Here is a 25,428-nt window from a genome sequence, read left to right as displayed (position 1 = left end):
CTGTAATCCCAGCACTTTGGGAGGCAGAGGCTGGTGGATTGCTTGAACCGAGGAATTCAAGACCAGCCCGGGCAACATGGCAAAACCCTGTCTTTACTAAAAATTCAAAAATTATCTGGTTCTGGTGGCATGCACCTGTGGTCCCAGCTACTTGGGGAGCTGAGGTGGGAAGAATCACTTGAGCACAGGAGGCAGATGTTACAGTAAGCTGTCATGACACTGCCCTCCAACCTGGGCGACAGAGTGAGACCCTGTCTCAAACAAAAAACAGAATTTGAATTCCCACATAAAACAGCCAACAATCTGAGAATCTAAATGGACAAGATAAATTCAATTTACAGGGAAAATTTTTATTTTTTTGAAGTGAAGCAGGCCCAATATCAAAGACACTAAAAACTATTCCCCTGTACCAAGGTGGGATGTTGACTGTCAGTTTAAGCAGCAGGGGCTGTTAAAACTACTCCTCTGCTCATGGCCCTCCAGAGTGGTGGTGAACAGCTTTTCTTTCTCATGAAGACCAGGGCTTCTGAGCTCTCAGAGCAGAACAAATTATTATTGGACCAGTTCTCCTTCCCCTCCCCAACACCACTTCCTGCCTAGCAGCAGAAGTGAATCAGACAAACAATATGACTTTTAAAAAATTATTTAATTTAGTAGTTTTTTTTTGGAAAAAAAGCAATAAGGCAAAAAAACTGAAAATATATATAGTTGTGTTTTGTTTTCATGTGACTTTATTCCACCTGAAAGATTCTAAACTTCTTCCATTAGCGGGAATTTGATTGGGGATCAAGCCAGAAATGTAGTGCAGATGGTGAAGGAAGGAAAGGAGATAAAGCAGAGAAGTCCAATTTAGTTGGGGAATTCTCACTCTATCCAAAGCCCCAGATGAGGTCACTGCTTTTATGAGCCTCCTTGAAAGAAGCCTTGACATAACCCCTGGCTTATTTTGGGAATAAGGTTCTTAGGAGGAAATTCCCCAGCTGTCAAAGTCACTCCTCTCCCATGTTTATCACAACTAGGAAGGAAGGGATAGGGGAAGGAATAAAAGTACTAATTTACCCAGTAAAACCAATTTCCCCGTAGGGATGGCTTCCTTTGGAATGATATTTTCCCCCAGGACCCACGCTGGCTGAGGCTCAGCAGTTAAGGAACAAAACAAAAAATACTAACAAAAAGCATACAAGGAAGGCACCTCAATTTGTGATCCTCAACCAAGGGTGGGTTGCACAGGGATGGTATTTCTCAACAAGACAACGAAAACAAATACAGAACAAACAGAGAAGGAAGCCAGGGCCCCACAGGAGCAATTATCTGATCCACCCCACACGACAATGCTTTAAGCCCCACATACTAGGAAGAAAGTTCTTTTGGGGTTTAGCCCATGTGCCAGACAGAGCAGAATTAAACTGGAAGTTGCCCTCCGGACTTTCTACCCATACTCTTCCTAAAAAGAGAAAGAAAAGAGGCAGGAAAGAGGTTAGGATTTCATTTTCAAGAGTCAGCTAATTAGGAGAGCAGAGTTTAGACAGCAGTAGGCACCCCATGATACAAACCATGGACAAAGTCCCTGTTTAGTAACTGCCAGACATGATCCTGCTCAGGTTTTGAATCTCTCTGCCCATAAAAGATGGAGAGCAGAGGAGTGCCATCCACATCAACACGTGTCCGAGAGAGAGTCTCAGGGAGACAAGGGATATCAAAAAACAAGATTCTTAATGGGAAGAAAATCAAACCAAAAAATTAGATTTTTCTCTACATATATATAATATACAGATATTTAACACATTATTCCAGAGGTGGCTCCAGTCCTTGGGGCTTGAGAGATGGTGAAAACTTTTGTTTCAGATTAACTTCTCCTCTCAAATTCTGAAGTATATCAGAATGGGACAGGCAATGTTTTGCTCCACACTGGGGCACAGACCCAAAATGGTACTGTGCCAGGAGAAAGAAGAGAAGCCAGAAAGACAATGAAGGATGGCATTGAAGGGGGCTGGGAAAGCAAAAGTGACTAGTAGTCTTTTCCCGTCCTGCCTGTGTTCTCAGAAGCTCTCCGCCAGAGAAAGTCCATAAAACCCCTTTGTGAGGAGAATGCACCCCTCTTACCAACCACCAAACTCATCTCCAGTTGCTATTAAAGATGATGGAGAACAACAGAGGGGTGTTCGATGCAAATAAAAACAGAAACTTCCAAGAATGTAACTCTGAATATTCCAGCCCTATAGAACAATCTCTCTCACAGGTGTTCCAATATCGCAGTTATCTCCGTGTGGACACTCCATTAAACCAACCCCACGTGTGAACACATTTGATGATGTTACACCTAAGCTCCACTGCAACCATTCACGATGCCTCCATTGGTAAGTCTTACATGTTTCTTTTTAAGGGAACTTCTAAATTCGGTTCTTGCTTTGAACAGCACCAAAATGCCCCTGAATCATAATCTTACGCAGATCTTGGCTGAGCAGGATACTACAAGGGGAGGGTAAGTGACATCATCTTAAATGGGGGCAGAGGGAGAAAGAAGAGCCCAGAATACTTGACTTTGTGGATGTGGAATACACTAACCTTCAGCCACTAAACCTCTCCCTTACAGACATAGTATCTCGTATGTCGATTTCAGTTTCAATCAGCTAAGGCAACCAGCCAATCACCACCACTGGTGTCTCCTTCTGGTGATTGATTTGGAAAAAATGATTGGTCAAGAGAGACAAACTTGAGGAAAGCACTTGGCAAGAGAGTCACAACTGCCAGCTTTCCCACATATCCTCTGTCCTCTTCTCCATTAGATGCTCCTCTTTTTTGTTACTGCCATTTCAGAAAATGTCCGGGCAAGAGCTCCAGTCCTGTTTTTCTTTACACTCCCAGTATTCTCCCCTATAAATATGGGTTAACTCCTTGGTAACAGGGTCCTTCTTCCGCTCAAACCACAGTGCCTTATAGGGATCATATGGTGTGCCTAAAAGGAAAAGAGAGGAAAGAAAAAAATTAGTGCTGACATTCTCTATGCATTAAGAAAGAAAAGTAGAAGGGACGTTCATTACCATCCTCTGTGGCTTTCATAGCTTCTGCTTCTCTCTTCTTTCTGGAAAGCCTTTGTTTTTCCTCCAGGCGCTGCTTCTCCGCATTTGCTTCATCCCAGCGCCCATTTTCCATCAGTCTCTGGTCAGGTCGTAACCGGCTGTCTGTGGGGGCAGTGCCACTTTCCCAAGCATTGAGAGTCAGAGCAAGCTCTGAGAAGTAATACATGTTTTCTGCATTCTTCCTAAAAGGAGAAGAAAAGAAAAAGAAATGGTAATCCCAGAGCCCAGACCCTATTTAAGGAGCAACAACAACTAAGTACACTGCCAAGGCCACATCACCAAGGCTGTTCTACAAAAACAGGGTCTGTGAAAAGGATCTAGGACCATGTCACGTTGCCCTAACTAAAGGAGAGATCACTCCCCATCTCCTCCCCGGCATCACTCAGTTCCACAGTCTTCTGGTGTTGTGTGGCGCCCAGCTGAAATTATCTACATTCAATAAAAAGAAGGAAACATTCTACTGAATGAAAATTCCTCACTCCTGTTTCCTTAGTTTTCTTTTTAACCTCTATCTGGGATAATCTTGGCTATCACTACAAACTGACCGTATTAGAAGATGACAGGAAGTAAGTGACCTCCATCTTGTTTCCAAAGTCCTGCACATTGTCTCAGGGATCGTTCTTTTCTGCTAGGCTTTTTTCTCTTTTTATTATTTATTTATTTAGACAGTCTCACTCTGTCGCCTAGGCTGCAGTGCCATGGCATGATCTCAGCTCACTGCAACCTCAAACTTCTGGGCTCAAGTCATCCTCATGCCTCAGCCTCTCAAGTAGCTGGGATTATGGGTGCGCACCATCATATGTAGCTAATTTCTGTATTTTTAGTAGAGACAGTGTTTCACCATATTGGCCAGGCTGGTCTTGAACTCCTAATCACAAGGGATTCACTTGCCCTGGCCTCCCAAAGTGCTGGGATTACAGGTGTGAGCCACCGCATCTGGCTGCTGATGGCCCTTTAGGCTAAATTGTTAACAGGTGCTAGGCACCTTCCTCCTCTAGCCACTTTTGAACAGTTTTGCTCTAAACAGTAGAAAAATATCCTTCTGAATCACAATCCAAAGGACCAAAGCACAAAGTATTTTTTGTCAGATGTAGTTTGGTTTGAACTTCCTTGAAATAAGCATATGCTGCAAGTCAAATCACACAATGACAACCTTCTGTTAATCTCTCCAAAGGTCTCAATTTCCCTTGCTCAATTCCTCACATAATTAAGTGAGAGGGCAGGCAGAAATGCCTTCGATACTGCTCCACAGTCAAGGTCAAAGTGGTATCTGAGCAGCATGCATGCTGATACTCACGGTAAAGGATTCCTTTTCCACAGCATGACCCTGCTATCCTCTGCTTCATGGCCTCTCTGTCGCGCATCACCCCCATTTTCCCCAATGACTGGCTGTACTTTGAAACATTCCATTTTCTCATCCCATGTCCCCAGAAGGGCAAAGTGGACTTTTCCTGATGGATCTGTCACTTCCCCTGTCACCTGCAAGGGTGGAGAACAGGGCTTGGCTATATAGAATTCATTGTGAATTAGCTTACCTGACTATACTGGAAGTCCTAGGATAAATACTGGTTAGATGCTGTTATAACAAACACCAGGGAGTCATCCAAATTATTCTTATTATTAGAGATGGGATCTTGCTCTGTTGCCCAGGCTGGAGTACACTGATGCAATCATAGCTCACTGTGGCCTCCAACTCTAGGACTCAAGTGATCTCTCACCTCAGCCACTCGAGTAGCTAGGACTACAGGCATATGCCACCACATCTGGCTAATTCTTTAATTTTTTTTTTAGAGAAAGGGTCTTGCTATGTTGCCCAGGCAGGTCTTGAACTCCTTGGCTCAAGCAATCCTCTTATTTCTGCCTCCCAAAGTGTTAGGATTATAGGCATGAGCCAACATGCCTGGCCTCAAATTATTTTGTTGTATTTTTTTTTCTGCTACTTGAAATAACTGAGCCATGACTTGGGGATTTTATTAATATTTTTTGTTATATGGGGATTTTTGGTAAACTTTTTATTTTTATTTTTTATTTTTGTGAGTACATAGTAGGTGTATATATAATTTGCATTTATCCTTTGTGTTGCAAACAATTCAATTATACTCTTTGTTATTTTAAAATGTACAATTAAATTATTTTTGACTGCAGTCACCCTGTTTTGCCAGCAAATACTAGACTTTATTCTATTTTTTTGTACCCATTAACTATCCCCACTTCCTCCTTGCTCTCTGTCCCCTCCCCTCACTACCCTTCCCAGGGAGTTTTGTATCAAAGATACACGTAGAAAAAACATCTGACTGGTACTCAGAATTATATTTTCTTCTCTCCAGAAATTCATAGGGACCCATAAACAGATTGAAATCCCCAGCTATTCTTCAGTCTCCCACAGAAACTCATGACACAAATCATTATGGTGGTATCACACAACTCCCCATCAAACTTCTCAAACTTCTCAGGGATCAAACCCCTTCTTCCTGAAATCTTTTATTAGTCCTTCCTCTGTGTTTTCCCATTTACTTTCTCTTTTTTTCTTTTCTTTTTTTTTTTTTTGAGACGGCGTTTCTCTCTTTTGCCCAGGCTGGAGGGCAATGGCGTGATCTCGGCTCACCGCAACCTCCGCCTCCCCGGTTCAAGCAATTCTCCGGCCTCAGCCTCCCAAGTGGCTGGGATTTCAGGCATGCGCCACCATGCCCGGCTAATTTTGTATTTTTTGTAGAGATAGGGTTTCTCCATGCTGGTCAGGCTGGTCTTGAACTCCCGACCTCAGGTGATCCGCCCGCCTCGGCTGTGTTTCCCATTTTCAATTTCTTATTGCTCTTGACACTTTCACTTCCTCACTTATTGTCATTCCCAGAAAAGAGAAGGAATTGGTTTAGTAATACAATATAGTATTTCTTGCTGACTTTCTCCTTCACCTCTACCTTTTTTTTCTTTTTCTTTTTCTTTTTTGAGACGGAGTCACTCTGTCGCCCAGGCTGGAGTGCAATGGTGCCAGACTCACTGCAGCCTCTGCCTCCCAGGTTCAAGTGATACTCCTGCCTCAGCCTCCTGAGTAGCTGGGATTACAGGCACGTGCCACCACACCCAGCTAATTTTTGTATTTTTAGTAGAGACAGGGTTTCACCATGTTGGCCAGGCTGGACTTGAATTCTTGACCTCAGGCGATCTGCCTGCCTCAGCCTCCCAAAGTGCTGGGATTACAGCTGTGAGCCACCGCGCCCAGCTTTTCACCTCTACTTTTTTTGAATCACTATATGTACACACACACTATATATAATGTACACACCCCCCACACCTCCCCACATGTATATACATTCCAGTCCTAAAGGAGTATGCTTTCTAAGAGATACATGCTAAGTGAAGTAATTTAAACTTCCCTTACCTTTCTTGCTACATCCCGAGAGAAGTAGCTATAAGGAACAAATTTAAGATTACACTTGTCTCCTGTCTTGTGATTCACAATATCAATTTCACCAGACTGTAAAATGAAAAAATTCATAGTTTTATTAAGACTGGATAAATTCAATGTCTGCCAAACCCATGGTTCATAATTCTTTACTTTTCAATCTTACCTTCTAGTAATCCCTTGTTTAAGATTCCGATCTTAGCTAGCCTTGGGAATACTATAGAATCCCTATGTAACCTTGGGTTTTCCAGGTTGAGATCAAGACCAAGTGACCACTTGTTTTGAATTGTATCTCACATGTTTGATGGCATGATTTGACCTTCAGCACATATACTGAAATTCACATGATAATTTATCTTTCCAAACCAATCCCTCACTAGTACCCTTCATGAACTCTTCTGCTTAAATCAAAATACTCTACTCACAATTTCAAATTACATATGGTGGGCCTTTCTATACTTTACTCATTTCATTTTCCCTCCTTTCTTCTTCTTTTTTTAAAAAATTTTTTGTAGAGACAAGGTCTCACTATGTTGCCCAGGCTAGTCTCAAACTCCTGTGCTTAAGTGATCCTCCCAGTTTGGCCTCCCAAGATGTTGGGATTACAGGCATGAGCCAACATGCCCGGCCCATTTTCCCTTTCTTTCTATCTTCTGAATCCCAAACCACACTTTAAGATTCAGCTTAATTCCCACATCTACTGTGAGGCCTTTCCTGACTGCTCAGAAGACAGTATTCCCTCTTTTCTAAATTTACTGCAACCATTGTCTTAAGAGCAAACTGACAATTAATCAGATACTATCGTAGGGCATCTTTTATATTAGTGTATGTTGCTGCACACTTTCCAACCTACACATTGGTCATATATCTCCAATGATATAATAACTTCTTGAGGGACATCTCATCAGACTTTGTATCCCCAGGACCTAGCATACCGCCTGGCAATAAATATTTGATGAATAATGAAAGGATTAAGAGTTGGGGCCACGTTTGTTTTTTCTACCTGTCGTAGCACCCAACACTGTCCTAGCAGAATAGTCATTGATGAATGTTATAATTTGGTCATTTATAAACAATAATTTGTGGTACAGAAACTTGGGGAGGTAGAGGTAGGGTTACTGCCTGAGAGAAATTCCTTAGGAGAAACTGATGAATCAGTAGCAACATTCTGGGACCACTTCACATGTCCTAAATACTGCAGAAATATATCTAAAGAGGTATTCTTTTAAACTTCACACGCACTTTAGGTACCTTTCCTCACCTGATCTATCCACAACTTGCCCACAATAATGTTGTGTACAGTTGTGGTAACTTTCTTCCAAGTGTAGTGGTGCCCAGTTGCATGGAAAATACAATGAATGGTACCTGGAAGCAGAAAGAGGTATCCAAATTAAGCCAAATGTCAGAAAAATAGCATCATGCAGCCTCAAAACAGTAAAGGATTAATTTCTTTCTATTGATATTTATTACTTTTAGAAATAAAACAATAAAAATGACTTATACTTTCTTAAATGCTGGAAGTATTGACTGAATTTTTCTCACTTGACTTTTAACAATCTATGAATAAAACATAACTAAATGATGACAAACCCTGGCAACTGATATACCTTAGCCAGGGCGCTGTGTTCTATAACACAACTGCAAAATTCACAGAAACAAGTCAAATGTGCCCCAACATGCATCGTGGAAGTAACTGCATTATGGAAGGAGCACACATTGGTAGTCTGTACTGGGACCGGGCTCTACTGTTAGTTACTAGCTGTGTGACCCTAAACAAACCACTTATCTAAGGCCCCTTAATTGTAAAAATAGAATAGTGGATAGAGCTGGGGCTTTGAAATCAGACAGAACTGGATTAAATCCTGGCCCTAGTCCTCATTAGATGTATGACCCTCTGTTATATAATGAAGAATAAAACCCTTATTCTTTCCCAAGTGACAGGAGTATCTCTGTTATTTATGGTGGACCTTGACAATTTATCCTAATGAGGTGACTCATGGTGGGCCCCAGAGAGCTAATGCTAATAACTTAGGATGAGAACAAGCCAGGATCTACCATGTGATTAGAGACAGGGTTTTGAGTCACCTGATACTGGGTTAACTTCCTGACCTCTGGTGATGAAAGAGGATCTGGATATTGAATTCAATCCTGCAATCAAACCTAAATAATGAAGCCCTACTAAAATCTCTGGACACCAAAGCTCAGTGGAGTTTCCTGGTTGATGAATATATCAATGTGCCAAGAGGGTGATGTGCCCTGATTCCATGGTGACAGGGCACAAAGTTCTGTGTTCAGGACCCTCCCAGACCTCACCCTATGGGTCCCTTCGTTTGGCTGGCCCTGATTTGTACCCTGAATAATAAAACGGTAATGATAACTAGAGCACTTTCCTGAGTTCTGAGTCATTCTAATGAATTATCAAACCTGAGGTAGTTGTGGGAACTCCTGAACTTACAGCCAGTTATCTGAAGTGCAGGTGGCCTAGGGCCTCCAACTTGTTGCTGGCATCTGAAGCAAGGGCAATCTTGTTAGGTACTATGCCCTTAACTTAGGGAATCTGCAGGAACTCTGGGTGGTTAGTGTCAGAATTGCATTACAGTATTGCACTATGAATGTTTCAAGGGCCTTGGTTTTATCATCTGTAAACTCGGAATAACCCGTCCTACTGTGCAGTAAATGTCTATTTATTTGCCTAATAAAATGCTTGAAACATATAGCTGACTCCTGTTCCTGTGAGTCAATCTCCAATGAATACCAAAATCAGTGGTTTCACAGGAGAGATAATTGAGGATTCAAAATAATCAAAAATTTAAAAAGATAGATAGTTAATAATAGTCAATTCCAGGCCAGGTGGGATGGCTCACCTCTATAATCCCAGCACTTTGGAAGGCCAAAGCGGGCAGATCACTTGAGGTCAGGTGTTCAAGACCAGCCTGGTCAATATGGTGAAACCCTACCTCTACTAAAAATACAAAAAATTAGCTGGGTGTGGTGGTGTGTGCCTGTAATCCCAGCTACTCGGGAGGCTGAGGTGGGAGAATCACTTGAACCCAGGAGGCAAAGGTTGCAGTGAGCCAAGATCACATCACTGCACTCCAGCCTGGATGACAGAGCAGTCATTGTCTCAAAAATAAAAAATAAAAATATGGGAGGCTGAGGCAGGAGAATGGCATGAACCCAGGAGGCGGAGCTTGCAGTGAGCCAAGACCACGCCACTGCACTCCAGCCTGGGTGACAGAGTGAGACTCCCTAAAATAAAATAAAATAAAAATAAAAAAGTCGATTCCAGTAAAAGTATAACCCTAAGTTCTCTCTGTAACCACTAATAAAAATAACTCACCAGTTGTGGTTTAGACATGTTTCTTACACAAAAAATTAAAGTAGCCTTAGTAGTTGGCAGACAAGGATAACAACAATGAAGGCGATGACATTAATGATAATAACAGCAACTCTGAGAACACTTGCTGTGTACTAGGTGCCGTGCTATTGCCTCCTCATGCATTATTTCATTTAATCTTCACAAACACCTTCGAAATATTTGCTCCACCTAAACATATTCTACATCTCTGGGTTTCTTTTTCTTTTTCTTTTTTTTTCCCAGATCTCGGCTCACTGCAACCTCTGCCTCCCAGGTTCAAACAATCCTGCCTCAGCCTCCCGAGTGGCTGGGGCTACAGGCACCCACCACCATGCCCAGCTAATTTTTGTATTTTTAGTAGAGATAGGGTTTCACCATATTGGCCAGACTGGTCTCAAACTACTGACCTCGTGATCCGCCCACCTCGGTCTCCCAGAGAGCTGGGATTACAGGCGTGAGCCACCACACACGATGGTTTTTTTTTTTTTTTTTTTTTTTTTTTTTTTGAGACAGGATCTCGCTTTGTCACCCAGACTGGAATGCAATGGTGTGATCATAGTTCACTGCAACCTTGACTTCCTGGGCTCAAGCAATCCTCCCTCCTCAGCCTCCCAAGTAGCTGGGACTACAGGCGTATGCCACAACGCCCAGCTAAATTTTTTTATTTTTTGTAGAGACAGGGTCCCACTATGTTGCCTAAACTGGTCTTCAGCTCCTGGGCTCAGGCGACCCTCCCACCTCAGCCTCTCAAAATACTAGGATTACAGGCACGATCCACTGCACCCAGCCTAAATCTCTTAACCAATACCTCCTCCTCTACCATCTCATTCTATGAGGCCAGCATTCCCCGACACTAAAGCCAGACAAAGACACTATAAAAACCCAAAGCTACAGACCAATATCATATCCCTTATGAACAGTGATGTAAAAATCCTCAAAAAAAAAAACTAGGAAATTGAATTCAGCAGCATATTAAAAGGATTACACACCATGACCAGGTGGGATTTATTCTTGGAATGCAAGGATGGTTGAACACATAAAAACTGGTAAATGTAATACACCACATGAACAGAATGAAGGGTAAAAAAACACATGATCATCTCAATTGATGCAGAAAAAGCATTTGACAGAATTCAACACCCTTTCAGGATGAAAACACTCAACGAGCTAGAAATACAAGGAAAATACCTCAACATAATAAAAGCCACATATGAAAACCCCACAGCAAATATACTCAATGGTGAAACACTTAAAGATTTTCTTCTAAGATCAAGAACATGGCAAGGATGCCCACTTTCACTGCTTCTATTCAACATAGTACTAGAAGTTCTAGCCAGGGCAACTAGGCAAGAAAAATAAATAAAAGGCATCCAAGATGGAAAGAAAGAGATAAAGTTATCTGTGTTTGCAGATGATATGATCTTATATATGAACATGCTAAGAATTACACCAAAAAAAGAAATCCTGATAGAATTAATAAATGAATTCAACGAAGTAACAGGGTATAAAGTCAACACACAAAAATTAGGTGCATTTCTATTATACACCAACAATGAATAATCTGGAAAGGATATTAAGAACAATTCCACTTATAATAGTATCAAAAAGAACACTTAGGAATTAACTTAATCAAGGAGGTAAAAACTGTAAAACGTTGCTGAAATAAATTAAAGATAAATAAATGTAAACACATCCTATATTCATAGATTGGAAGACTCAACATTGTTAAGGTTGTCAAGGCCCCTCAAAGCAATCTACGGATTCAATGAAATCTCTATCCAAATCCCAAGATGTTTTCTGCAGAAATAGAAAAACCTATCCTAAAATTCATATGGAATCTTAAGGGACCACAAATAGCCAAAATAATCTTGATAAAGAACAAAGCTGGAGGACTCAAACTTCCTGATTTTGATACTTAATACAAAGTTAGAGTAATCTAAAAAGTGTGGTACTAGCATAAAGACAGACATATAGGCCAGTGGAATAGAACAAAGAGCCCAGACACCAACCCTTCATATATGGTCAAATGATTTTTGGCAAGAATGCCAAGACTACTCAATGGAGACAGGACAGTCTTTTGAACAAACGGACTCATGCAAAATAATGAAGTTGGACCTTTATCTAATACCATGTACAAAAATTAACTCAAAACAGATGAAAGACCGAAATGTAAGACCTAAAACTATAAACCTCTTAGAAGAAAACATAGGGCAAAAGCTTCACAATATTGGGTTTGGCAATAATTTCTTGGATATGACACCAAAACCAGAGGCAACAACAACAACAAAAAGACAAAACAGTCCTCCTGAACATTAAAAAATTTTATGCAATAAATGACAATAGCAACAGAGTAAAAACGCAGCCTCTAGAATGGGAGAAAATATTTGCAAATCATATATCTGATAAGGGATTAATACCTATACAGAGAACTCCTAAAATTCAACAATTAAAAAAAACTAAAGAACTCAAGTCAACAATGAGCAAAGGAGGCTGGGTACGGCGGCTCACGCCTGTAATCCCTGCACTTTGGGAGGGTGAGGCAGGCGGGTCACTTGAGGTCAGGAGTTCAAGACCAGCCTGACCAACATGGTGAAACCACGTCTCTACTAAAAATACAAAAAATTAGCCGGGCGTGTTGCAGGGGGCCTGTAATCCCAGCTATTCTGGAGGCTTAGGCAGGAGAATCACCTGAACCCAAGAAGTGGAGGTTGCAGTGAGCCAAGATTGCACCACTGCACTCTAGACTTGCATGACAGTGTGAGACTCCATGTCAAAAAAAAAAAAAAGGCAAAGGACTTGAACAGATATTTCTCCAAAGATATACAAATGATAAATAAGTACATAAAAAAGTGCTCAACAACACTAGTTATTAGAGAAATGCACGTCAAACCACAATGAGATACTAACTCATATCCATTAGGATAGCTACAATACATTTTTTAAAAGTGTTGGTAAGGATATGGAGTAACGGGAACCTTTGTGCACTGTTGGCAGGAATGTATAACCACTGTTGAAGGCAGTATGGTAGTTTGCTCAAAAAATTAAGAATGTAATTGCCATGTGATCCAGCAATTCCATTTCTGGCCATATACTACAAAGAACTGAAAGCAGAGTCTTAAAGAGATATTTGTCGTTTTTGAAACATTTTTTTTCTTAAAACTTTAGGCAAAGAGATGGAAGGGTATTTGTATATTCACGTTCACAGCAGTGTTACTCACAATAGCTAAAACATGGAAGCAACCCAAGAGTCCATCAATAGATGAATGGATAAGCAAAATGTGGTACATACATACAATGGGATAAATATTATTCAGCCTTCAAATGAAAGGAAATTCTGACATTTGCTACCACATGGATGAACCTTGATGACATTACGTTAGGTGAAACAAGCCAGTCACAAAGTGACAAAAACTATATGATTCCACTTATAGGAGGTACTTAAAGTAGTTAAAATAGAGACAGAAAGTAGAATAGTTGGTGCCAGGGTTTGGGGAGGGAGAATAGAAAATTATTTTTTGGCCGGGTGTGGTGGCTCACACCTGTAATCCCAGCACTTTGGGAGGTCAAGGCGGATGGATCACTTGAGGTCAGGAGTTCAAGAACAGCCAGGCCAACATGGCCTGGCCATCTCTACTAAAACAACACAAAAATTAGCCTGGTATGGTGGCGGGTACCTGTGATCCCAGCTACTCGGGAGGCTAAGGCACAAGAATTGCTTGCACCTGGGAGGTGGAGGTTGCAGTGAGCTGAGATCATGCCACTGCACTTCAGCCTGGGTGAGAGAGTGAGACTCAGTCTCAAAAGAAACAAAAAACAAACAAACAAACAAAAAAGCCCAGTGCGGTAGCTCATACCTGTAATCCCAGTACTTTGGGAGGCGGAGGTGGGTGGATCACGAGGTCAGGAGATCAAGACCACGGTGAAACCCCGTCTCTACTAAAAATACAAAAAATTAGCCGGGCGTGGTGGCGGGTATCTGTAGTCCCAGCTACTCAGGAGGCTGAGGCAGGAGAAAGGCGTGAACCCGGGAGGCAGAGCTTGCAGTGAGCCGAGATGGCGCCACTGCACTCCAGCCTTGGCGACAGAGCGAGACTCCGTCTCGAAAAAAAAAAAGAAAATTATTTTTTAATGTATATAGAGTTCCCATTTTATAAGACTAAGAGTTTTGGAGATGGAGGGTGGTGATGGTTGCACAACATTATGTATTTAATACCACTGACCAATACACTTAAGAATGGGTAAGGTGCTAAATTTTATGTTACATGTATTTTACAATTAAAAAATTGGAGACCGGGCACAGTGGCTCATGCCTGTAATCCAGCACTCTGGGAGGCCGAAGCAGGTGGATCACTTGAGGTGAGTAGTTCAAGACCAGCCAGACCAACATGGTGAAACCCCGTCTCTACTAAAAATACAAGTTAGCCAGTTGTGGTGGTGCACGCCTGTAGTCCCAGCTACTCAGAAGGCTGAGGCAGGAGAATCAGTTGAACCTGGGAGCGGAAGGTTGCAGTGAACTCAGATCATACCACTGCACTCCAGCCTGGGAGACAGAGCGAGACTCTGTCTGGAAAAAAATAAAATAAGTAATAAAAATAAAAAATACGAAATAAAAAAACTGGAAAAAGGACAAGAAAAACAAGTCATAGAGGTCAGAAGGCAGTGGGATATAAGCAAAATGCTGAAAGGAAAAGACTGTCAAAGCAATCATTCCTTTTTTTTTTTTTTTGTAGAGATGGGGGTCTCCCTGTGTTGCCCAGGCTGGTATCAGACTCTTGGGCCCAAGTGATCCTCCTGCCTTGGCCTCCCAAAGTGTTGGGATTACAGGCGTGAGCACTGACTGCATCTGGGTCAAGAGTCTTAATTAAATCTATCTTTTTGGTCAGGCATAGTGGTGCCTCACGCCAGTAATTCCAGCATTTTGGGGGGCCAAGGCAGGTGGATCACTTGAGATCAGAAGTTCGACACCAGCCTGGCCAACATGGTGGAACCCAGTTTCTACTGAAAATACAAAAATTAGCTGGGTGTGGTGGTGGACAGCTGTAATCCCAGCTACTTGGGAGGCTTAGGCAGGAGAATTGCTTGAGCCTGGGAGGCGGAGGTTGCAATAAGCAGAGATTGCACCACTGCACTCCAGCCTGGGCGACACAGCGAGCCTTTGTCTCAAAAAAAAAAAAAAAAAAAAAACCATAAATAAAAATAAATGCACCTTTTTAAACTTCAAGCATATCAGCTAATTTCTATATCCTAGAACTTGATGAAGAAATTCTTATTTGCACTGGGCATGGTAGCTCACGCCTGTAATCCCAGCACTTTGGGAGGCCAAGGTGGGTGGATCATGAGGTCAGGAGTTTGAGACCAGCCTGGCCAACATGGTGAAACCCCGTCTCTACCAAAAATACAAAAATTAGCCGGGCATGGTGGCAGGCACCTGTAATCCCAGCTACTCAGGAGGCTGAGGCAGGAGAATCGCTTGAACCCAGGAGGTGGAGCTTGCAGTGAGCTGAGATTGCGCCACTGCACTCTAGCCTGGGTGACACAGCAAGACTCAATCTCAAAAAAAAAAAAAAAAAGAAAAGAAATTCATATTTGCCCCTTACAATAGCCTTATTTGGAAACTTCAGTTATATTTTCTAGAAGCATTCTTCTTTCCAAACATCAAGCGTTCTAATCTTTTTAGCCTGTTTTATAGGGAGACTCAAACTCATTGCCACTGCCTCCAAGTATCTTTAGGTACTTTCATTGGTCTGTATTAGATTTTCTTCAGTCCTGGCTATGACTTTTTCACAGTGGAGTTAACAGAACCATAATTTTGTACAAAGTTGTCCTGCTACCAAATAACCTTAAAACTGTCTTATCTTGTCAGACCTTCGTGAGAATACTGGGCTGATGTCTTCAGTGTCCTTTCTGCATTGTAACTGTAACTGATGGCTTGCAGTCTCTCCCTTTCAGTACAGCCTAGTGATAAAGACAGTGGTCCCTGAAGCCAGATTGCCTCAACTCAGATCCCATACTAGCTGATTAAGCTGACCCTGACAACCTAACCTATCTATGCCTAGTTTTCTTTGTTTAAAAAATGGCAATAAAGGTGTCTATCTCATGGAATTATTGTTGGGCCTGAATGAGTTAATACATGAAAAGCACTAATATCAATGGCTGACCCATAACGAACACTCAACAAATGCTACTTCAATTATCAACATAAAAGTTTGGACTACTTTTCCCGAGATGCATTACTTCTTGCTGAACACACTGGAGCAGTGCATTCAACTGCCAGTCATCTATCTGTTCACTCACTCACAACCCTGTCCATAAATTTTTCTTTGGTTATATCTACTGGCTTAACAATAATTTTCTCTCTGAGAATTGAGTGCCATGACAAATGTAAAAATTTCACTGCATGATTCGCCTTCCAAGCCACTGAGCCTAAAAGTGTTAAATACAGCCATCCCCAGGGCAGATATCTAGAAATTCCATTCTTTAGATTTCTATATTCAGCTTCCTATCACAAAGTCAATTCTTTCTTCAATCTCCCCATGAAGACCAGGATTTTTGTTTTGTTCACTTACACTTCCCAAACACTGAGAACCATGCCTGCCCCATGGCAGGTACTCAGTTAAGCAGCCGATATGTGGAGGAACTTAACAGGATCCTGGTGATCCAAATCTTAAATAACCATAGGAATGCAAATACTATCAAATTGTTTTCTTTTTAATTAATTGTTTTCCTATTTAATTAATTTATTTTTAAAATGAAGTTTCCCTAAGAGAAATGTTTTAACATTAAAAAATTAGATCCTTAACAAATTACTAAAACTTAGAAAAATTAGATCCACCATCTATACCATGTTCATATATTCATTCCTCAAAGAAACCTAGATTAGTCAAATTATAGAGAAAATGTACCATATTTCATTAGTTAAGTTTATTGTTATCTTTTAGATGAATACTCTTCCCTTGGTATTTGTGAGGGATTGGTTATAGAACACCCTGCAGATACCACAATTTGGTCAAGTCACTCATATAAAATGGTGCAGAGTATCTGCATGTAACCTGCACATATCCTCTCCCTCGTATACTTACATTACTTATAATACATAATACAATATAAATGCTATAGAAATAGGTTTTTTTTGGTCTTTTTTTGTATCATTATTTTTTATTATTTCCTTCCCACCAGTATTTTTTCTTTTTTCTTTTCTTTTTTTTTTTTTTTTTTGAGACGGAGTCTCGCTCTGTCACCCAGGCTGGAGTGCAGAGGCCAGATCTCAGCTCACTGAAAGCTCCGCCTCCCGGGTTTACGCCATTCTCCTGCCTCAGCCTTCCTAGTAGCTGGGACTACAGGGGCCCGCCACCTCGCCCGGCTAGTTTTTTGTATTTTTTAGTAGAGATGGGGTTTCACCGTGTTAGCCAGGATGGTCTCGATCTCCTGACCTCGTGATCAGCCCGTCTTGGCCTCCCAAAGTGCTGGGATTACAGGCTTTTTTTTTTTTCTGAGAGGGAGTTCTGCTCTTGTCACCCAGGCTAGAGTGAAATGGCGTGATCTCAGCTTACTGCAACATCTGCCTCCTGGGTTCAAGCAATTCTCCTGCCTCAGCCTCCCGAGTAGCTGGGATTACAGGCGCCCGCCACCACACCTGGCTAATTTTTGTATTTTTAGTAGAGACGGGGTTTCACCATGTTGGCCAGACTGGCCTTGAACTCCTAACCTCAGGTGATCCGCCTGCCTCGGCCTCCCAAACTGCTGGGATTACAGGCATGAGCCACCACACCTGGCCCTCAGTACTCTCAGTGTCCATGAATGCAGAATACCCAGGTATGGACGGCTGACTGTACCTAACCATCCATGGAATGAAATATAATTCATCCCTTTAGAGATCCTCAAGGGGCCTCTGAAACTCTTCTCTATGGCAAAACATCACATTGCAATATGGCCACTGACACCCTAATTCTGCAAATAAGATGGTAACATCCCACGCATTTACTACTCTTAAGCTAATACTTCTGAAACTGTTAGCTGCAAAGACAATTAAGCATGGAGAAGCTTTTTAAAGCTCCTTGGTAAAGATTAAGACTGATGTATCACTTAGTCCCCGTTTCATTTAGGGACCTTCTGTATATTAACCATGAAATTAGAGGTAACACTGCAATTTCTCCCTTTACATATGTTACAAAACATTTGTGAATTTTTTTCTGGCTAATTTCTAGTTTGCACTATATTTGCTACATTTGTGTTTCTGAGCAAAGGTGAATTCATTAAAGAAGCAGTCTATATTGCAGTATTTAAGAACTGTAGCTATGCTTCGTGAAAGACTAGAACCTGGTAATGGAAAGCCACCAGCAGCTCAGGGAGTTATGGTCAGCTCTGTCTCTTGGGAGCTACTTGGTTTCTCTAATTGCTTTATGCTTTGATCTCTTTCTGTAGAGCAGCTTTTACTCTTCAGTACACACTTGGCCAAACATGGTTGCTCTAGTTCAAGAAAGCAATGAGAAGCTCTACTACACTTTTTGAATAATTGGACTTCTTCTAAGGTATAGGATCTCTAACATTGTATATTAGGATTCCATTCCCAGGACTGATTCTGACACAAAATTAACTCGTAATCCAATAAGAGTTTTTGTTTTTTGGGTTTTTTTTTCTTTCTTTCTTTGTTTTTGAGATAGAGTTTCACTCTGTAGCCCGGACTGGAGTGCAATAGCACAATCTCAGCTCACTGCAACCTCTGTCTCCCGGGTTTAAGCAATTCTTGTGCCTCAGCCTCCGAGTAGCTGAGACAACAGGTGTGTACCACCACAGCTAATTTTTTTGTATTCTTAGTAAAGAGGGGGTTTCACCATGTTGCCCAGGCTGGTCCAGAGCTCAGACAATCTGCCCGCCTTGGCCTCCCAAGGTGCTAGGATTACAGGTGTGAGTCACCGTGCCCAGCCCCAAGTAAGATCTTTTTTTTTTTTTTTTTTTTTTTTTTTTTTTTTTTTTTTTTGAGACGGAGCCTTGCTCTGTCACCCAGGCTGGAGTGCAGTGGCCGGATCTCAGCTCACTGCAAGCTCCGCCTCCCGGGTTTACGCCATTCTCCTGCCTCAGCCTCCCGAGTAGCTGGGACTACAGGCGCCCGCCACCTCGCCCGGCTATTTTTTTGTATTTTTTAGTAGAGACGGGGTTTCACCGTGTTAGCCGGGATCGTCTCTCGATCTCCTGACCTCGTGATCCGCCCATCTCGGCCTCCCAAAGTGCTGGGATTACAGGCTTGAGCCACCGCGCCCGGCCAAGATCTTTTTAAAATGAAGTTTCACTGACCTAGAATTCAGCCATTACATAATTGATACCTAACCCATCAGGTAGAGGAAGAGAAAAGGGAGGAAGGAGAGGAGAAAGCGGAGGGATTAGCTGAGAAACCTAACCTTGCAATCATGAGTTCTGATTTACAGAGAGAACCTGATTGCTAGAGAAAGGAGAAAAACACCACCAGTTAAGAGAATTTTTTAAAAACATGCATGCTAGAATTTGTGTTCTAAATAGTGCTTAGAGATGCATTAAATATAGCTAAGAGGATAAAGAATTTAGGACTAGATGGGTCCTTAAAGAGTTTCTAGCCTCCACACTCATTTGATAGCTGAAAAGTTAAAATCTGCCCAAAGCCAGTCAGTGAGGGTCAGTGCCTGAATCAGACCTCCTGTCTCCTGACTCTTGAGCCAGTGACCTCCTCCACCGTGCCAGAAAACCTTTCATTCCAGGAGCATTAATTCTGACAAAGATGGGAACCTTACCGAGGGGCATAATGGAGAGGTATTTGCCTCGAAACTTGCTGGTGATTTTGATTTCCTGACGCAATGTCCAGCCATTTTTGGACTCAGCATGGTGCGCAGCAGCAGGGGGATGATGACTCACCTTGAAGAAATCAGGTTCAAATTAAGAAGGCAGAAAGGAGAAGAAAAAGATACTGCCTATAAATTGGTGAGAAACACCCAAAATTCACACTTGATGTTTTTACACCCACAACAGTAGGTGAATCCCAGAACCTCCAGTGTCTCCAATGCTGAAGTTCTGAAGAAAAAGAATAAAAGCTGGGATGACAGGGACTAGAATTTCTGCAAACATTAAGACCCAGGGGATTGGCCGGGCGCGGTGGCTCAAGCCTGTAATCCCAGCACTTTGGGAGGCCGAGACAGGCGGATCACGAGGTCAGGAGATCGAGACCATCCTGGCTAACACAATGAAACCCCGTCTCCACTAAAAAAAAAAAATACAAAAAAATTAGCCGGGCGTGGTGGCGGCACCTGTAGTCCCAGCTACTCGGGAGGCTGAGGCAGGAGAATGGCGGGAACCCGGGAGGCGGAGCTTGCAGTGAGCCGAGATCGCGCCACTGCACTCCAGCCTGGGCGACAGAGCGAGACTCCGCCTCAAAAAAAAAAAAAAAAAAAAAAAAAAAAAAAAGACCCAGGGGATTAACCAAAAAATTATCTCTTTCTTCAGAAAGGAAATGCGTTATGGTCCTGAGGCTCCTTTACCTGCTCACAGAGTGATCGGTACCCATTCTCCTCTAATCGGTCCAGCTCAAAGGTCTCTCCAAGCAGTGGGTTGAATGGCTTACTGGTGCGGAAGACAGTAGTGGAGTAGGAGGACACGGTGAAAGCTGCAACATAACAGAGCTGTTCTAGAGAATTCTCACATTTTGCAGCTCGGTCTAACAGCTCATGGTATTCCAGATCTTCAGTAAGGCGCTGAAGCATGGACAAGGGCTCATTAAAGTTTACCTGTAAGGAAAAGAACAGTTACAAAAACTCTGCCCACCCATCTATATGAGACAGTTTAATTTTTTTGCAGTTGAGGAAATAAATCACTGGGGAAAGAGGGCTTTGCTCAGTAGAGCAGCTCTAATATTTAATCCGCAAACAACCCGTTCTCCTTGTCAACTGTTCATGTCTGTGAGTGGCAGAAATCCCTGTTTTCATTTCACTAACTGTAAGCTCTTTGAGATGGGAAGCATGCCTCTTCTGGTGAGCACTACATACCCAAGATCCATCAGTGCCTGGCCCACAGAAGACCATCATCAAATAGGTGTTGGATAAGTTTTTTAAAAAAAGAAATGTAATGTATTTTAGCACCAGTATACCCAGAGAGGAAGTCAGGTATTTAAAATTCTTGGAGAATGAAAGAAAGAGTAGTAAATTATAAGTATAGTTGTATCCTGACTAGTTATAAAAGTTAGCTTCCACCCTGGACAAAACAATTGCTAAGTCTCAGTTCAGTTCTGCATCAGGCCAGGATTCTGACTTCTCCTCTGAGGCTGGATAATTGTGTTTCTGGGAGTGAAGTGCTCATGATGGGGGTTGAGAGGGGGCTGTGCATGCTCTTACTTTTCTAATTTTGAAGCCAGCTTAAGGTGACCAAGTATTGGATAAAGCAAGCATGTGTGTGTGTATGTCTGTGAAGCAGGGGTTGGGGGCTTCTGTTGCAGGAGATGTTCATTCATTCATTTATTCACTTACTTATTCCACAAATATTTATTGAGTACCCATGTGTGCCAGACCCTATGCTACCCACTGGGTACAGAGAAGCGAACAAGAGAAGCTGACTTTTTTGGGGAGTGGAGGGGTAGGGAGTGAGAAACATTGTTAATGCTCCCCACCCATCTACTCCCCAAAAAAGTCAGCTTCTAAATTAACTCTTTGAAATTTTAAATGATTTTACTATGTAAAAATTCACTATAAAACAAGTCGGGTTCCCAAGTTAGTCCATAAAGCTTATTTAATTAACAACATAGATGAACAAGTCTAAATATTATTAGCCTGAGTTCTAAGTCTAGAGAAGAAAAGAAGAAAAAAATTCCCTTTTTAGTGAACGGTTCTGGCTTTAAGCAACACTTTAGTTAAACAAACAAAAAAAACACAACACTTTTCTTTCTGATGTTTCACCTCTTTCAGCATTTTTGTTCACCCTCCTACTCACCAACCTCTGAGCTACATATTACCCTAATACTTGCTATCCCCCTCAATTGTGAAATTAATATCCGATGACTTTTAACTGTAAAAAACTTTGAAAACAAAGTATCAAGGAAAAAATTTTCTTGAAATGAGATCACCACTATTAACATTTTCAGTTTGTTTCTATACATTCATACATTTTTTTAAAGTAATAAACTTGGCCACGCGTGCTGGCTGATGCTTACAATCCTAGCACTTTGGGAGGCTGAGGCGAGTGGACTGCTTGAGCTCAGCAGTTTGAGATCAGCCTGGGAAACATGGCAAAACCCCATCTCTATAAAAAAATACAAAAATTGGCAGGGTGTGGTGGCGTGCACCTGTAGTCCCAGTTAATTGGGAGGCTGAGGTGGGATGATGGCTTGAGCCCAGGGGGCAGAGGTTGCAGTGAGTCAAGATCATGCCACTGCACTCTAGCCTGGGTAACAGAGTGAGACCTTGTCTCAAAAATATAAAAATAAATAAATTAATTAATTAAATTAAATTAAATTCATAAACTACAGCCTGCTTTTTCTCTGAGAAATATCCCAAATGTTTATCTGTGAACATTTTCCAATGAACACAGAGCCACAGGACCAACAACACTCATCCTTTGAGAAACAGGACCTACCAAAACAGTGTGCCATACTCCAGAGCCCTCTTCCCCACACTGACAGACAAGCAGTATGAGGACACGAATGCACACTGAGGGGTGGTGGGTTGAGAAAGCCCTAATCTTCGATTCTTTTTAAAGAGGGCACTTATTAACTACACCCAACAAAATCTCTCAGTGGCAGAATTTCAGGCAACATGAAGTAACATTTCCATACATTTTGAGGAAAACTGGGGACAGGCAGTGTACTCCACTGGTGGTACTAGACATACCAGCAGTGCATGGGACTAGAATCAGCACATTTTTATCACTGCTTTTCACACACACACAGCCTTGCCCATCAACAACCAGTTTCTCCAAAAGTGCCAAGCTTCTTATAATGGTCATTTTATTACTCAAAAGCCAAGCAGGGAAACAAATGAGTCTGAGTATTTAAAGTGGAAGGAAGGAGGGAGTTACACAGCTGATGAAAAATTGGGCAGCCAAAAAAAGACAACCCAGAGATTAGCAGCAGCAGGAAGCTATAACCATTGGTAGGGTGGAGAGATGGGGAGAAGCAGCAGTACTTCTACAGCTCAGAGGTGGAGGTCCAAGACAGGAGGATCAGGAGAATGTAAAACATCAAGGCGGGGGAGGCCTGTCCAGTGAACACTAGAGCACACAGGTGCTGCCAGAGCACCACTCAAGAGGGCATAGAGGAAGAGACTTCCGACAGCTATAACCTCCTACTGGTATCTTGCATTAGTGAAGTCCAGCCAGACTCCAGTAGCCACGGAAGCCTGAAAAAACACTTCCTAGAGGGATTAGTTTTCCTGTGTCACAGCCCAGAGTAGGGGAAGGGTGAAGACTTGATCTGTGGGCAAAACAGGTACAGGATTGTACATTCCTAAAGGCAGTATCAACAAGGGAACTAATGGTAAAGGAGGACAGAGAAGTCACCTAGACCCAGAAGCTATTTCTTTTTTTTCTTTTTTTTTGAGACAGAGTCTGACTCTGTTGCCCAGGCTGGAGTGCAGTGGCACGACCTCAGCTCACTGCAACCTCTGTCTCCCAGATTCAAGCAATTCTCCTGCCTCAGCCTCCCGAGTAGCTAGGATTACAGGCGTGCGCCAACATGCCCGCCTAATTTTTATATTTTTAGTAGAGATGGGTTTTCACCATGATGGTGAAGGTCTCAAACTCCTGATCTCAAGTGATCTGCTTGCCTCAGCCTCCCAAAGTGCTGGGATTACAGGTGTGGGCCACCGCGCATGGCACCAGAAGCTTTTTTTTTCTTTTTTGAGACGGAGTCTCACTCTGTTGCCCAGGCTGGAGTGCAGCGGCTCGATCCCAGCTCACTGCAAGCTCCACCTCCCGGATTCACACCATTCTCTTGCCTCAGCCTCCCGAATAGCTGGGACTACAGGTGCCTGCCACCACACCCGGCTAATTTTTGTATTTTTTAGTAGAGAGGGGGTTTCACCGGGTTGGCCAGGATGGTCTTGATCTCCTGACCTCGTGATCCACCCGCCTCGGCCTCCCAAAGTGCTGGGATTACAGGCATGAGCCACTGTGCCCGGCCAGCACCAGAAGTTCTTTCTAAGCAGAAACTACATTTCTGAGACTGCAATGACACGCCTTTCCAGTCCACTTTCCCACTACTCCCTTCAAGGCACCTAATACTCCAGGCAAGTGGGGAATCTTTTCAAGCCCCCAATAAACTAATTATTATTTTAGGTTTATCCTAAGGTTACTCATGGCCTTTTGTTACCTGAAGGTCAACCTTTTTTTGAGACAGGGTCTCACTCTCACCCAGGCTGGAACGCAGTGGTGAGATCATGGCTCACTGTAGCCTCAACCTCCCGGGCTCAAGTGATCCTCCCACCTCAGCCTCCCAAGTAGTTGGGACTACAGGCACACACAACCATGCCTGGCTAACTTATTATTATTTTATATATATATATTTTTTGAGACAGAGTCTCGCTTGTCATCAAGGCTGGAATGTAGTGGCACCATCTCGACTCACTGCAACCTCTACCTCCAGGGTTCAAGCCATTCTCATGCCTCAGCATCCCGAGTGGCTGGGACTACAGGCACGCGCCACCACGCCCCACTAATTTTTTGTATTTTAGTAGAGACAGGGTTTCCTCATGTTGCCTAGGCTGGTCTCTAACTCCTGAGCTCAGGCAATCCACCCACCATGGCCTCCCAAAGTGCTAGGATTAGAGGCATGAGCCACTGTGCCCAGTCGAATTTTTTATTATTTGCAGAGACAGGTCTCCCCATGTTGCCCAGACTGGTCTTGAAGTCTTGGGCTCAAGCGGTCCTCCCCAGTCTCCCAAGTGTTAGGATGCACCCAGACCAATACTTTTCTAACAAAAATTCTACATATTTATACATAAACCTATTTGTTTTCCAAGACCCAGTTAATTAATTACTTCGACATCTGCTGAATGATTTACACATGCCAGGCACAGGGCTAAGCATGGAGGATATAAAGACTATCAAGATGTAGCCCCTGATCACGAGGAATGCAGTCTATGAAGAGGCAGAAACTACACATTGGTCCATAGCTTCAAGAGGGTAGGGGGAATGCTTCTGTATTTTTGTATGCTAAGTAGCTGGCTGTTGACAAAACCTGTAGCCACTTGCCCATCCCCACTATCCATTCTTCCCTTCTTCTACAACTGGTAGAACCCTTAATTTTTTACAAGGTCATGCCATCCAGAACAGAAGTCTTCATTTCTAGCCTTCTCTCCAGCTACCTGTGGCCATATAGCTAAGTTTTAGCCACAAAGCTTTAAGTGATAGTGATTTATGCAACTTCCAGGAAGCATCTTCTTGGTTTTTTGAGACAGAGTCTAGCTCTGTCATCCAGGCTGGAGTACTGTGGTGTGATCTCAGCTCACTGCAACCTCTGCCTCCTGGGTTCAAGCGATTCTCCTGCATCACCCTCCCAAGTATCTGGGACTACAGGTGTGCACCACCACGCACGTTTAATTTTTGTATTTTTAGTAGAGATAGGGTTTCACCATTTTGCC

The 25,428-nt window shown here is 42.5% G+C and overlaps 1 protein-coding gene across 1 annotated transcript in view; it reads right to left on the bottom strand.

Moving 5' to 3' along the window:
* Positions 1-627: 627 nt before the first annotated feature.
* Positions 628-25,428, bottom strand: part of OSBP (oxysterol binding protein) — a 43,021-nt gene continuing 18,220 nt past the window's right edge. Inside the window, exons 8-14 of the mRNA XM_045371899.2 lie at positions 20,344-20,589; positions 19,603-19,723; positions 7,745-7,848; positions 6,460-6,555; positions 4,378-4,559; positions 3,042-3,262; positions 628-2,956 (exon numbers count right to left, since the gene is read on the bottom strand). Of these exons, the coding sequence (XP_045227834.2) occupies positions 2,814-2,956; positions 3,042-3,262; positions 4,378-4,559; positions 6,460-6,555; positions 7,745-7,848; positions 19,603-19,723; positions 20,344-20,589 (1,113 nt within the window). The 3' untranslated portion in view covers positions 628-2,813. The remainder of the gene's footprint in view (positions 2,957-3,041; positions 3,263-4,377; positions 4,560-6,459; positions 6,556-7,744; positions 7,849-19,602; positions 19,724-20,343; positions 20,590-25,428) is intronic.

This window comes from Macaca fascicularis, chromosome 14, assembly GCF_037993035.2.
Source record: "Macaca fascicularis isolate 582-1 chromosome 14, T2T-MFA8v1.1".
NCBI classification, from domain to species: domain Eukaryota; kingdom Metazoa; phylum Chordata; class Mammalia; order Primates; family Cercopithecidae; genus Macaca; species Macaca fascicularis.
Note: the sequence above shows the minus strand (reverse complement) of the source record. Positions and strands in the feature narration are given on the sequence as shown.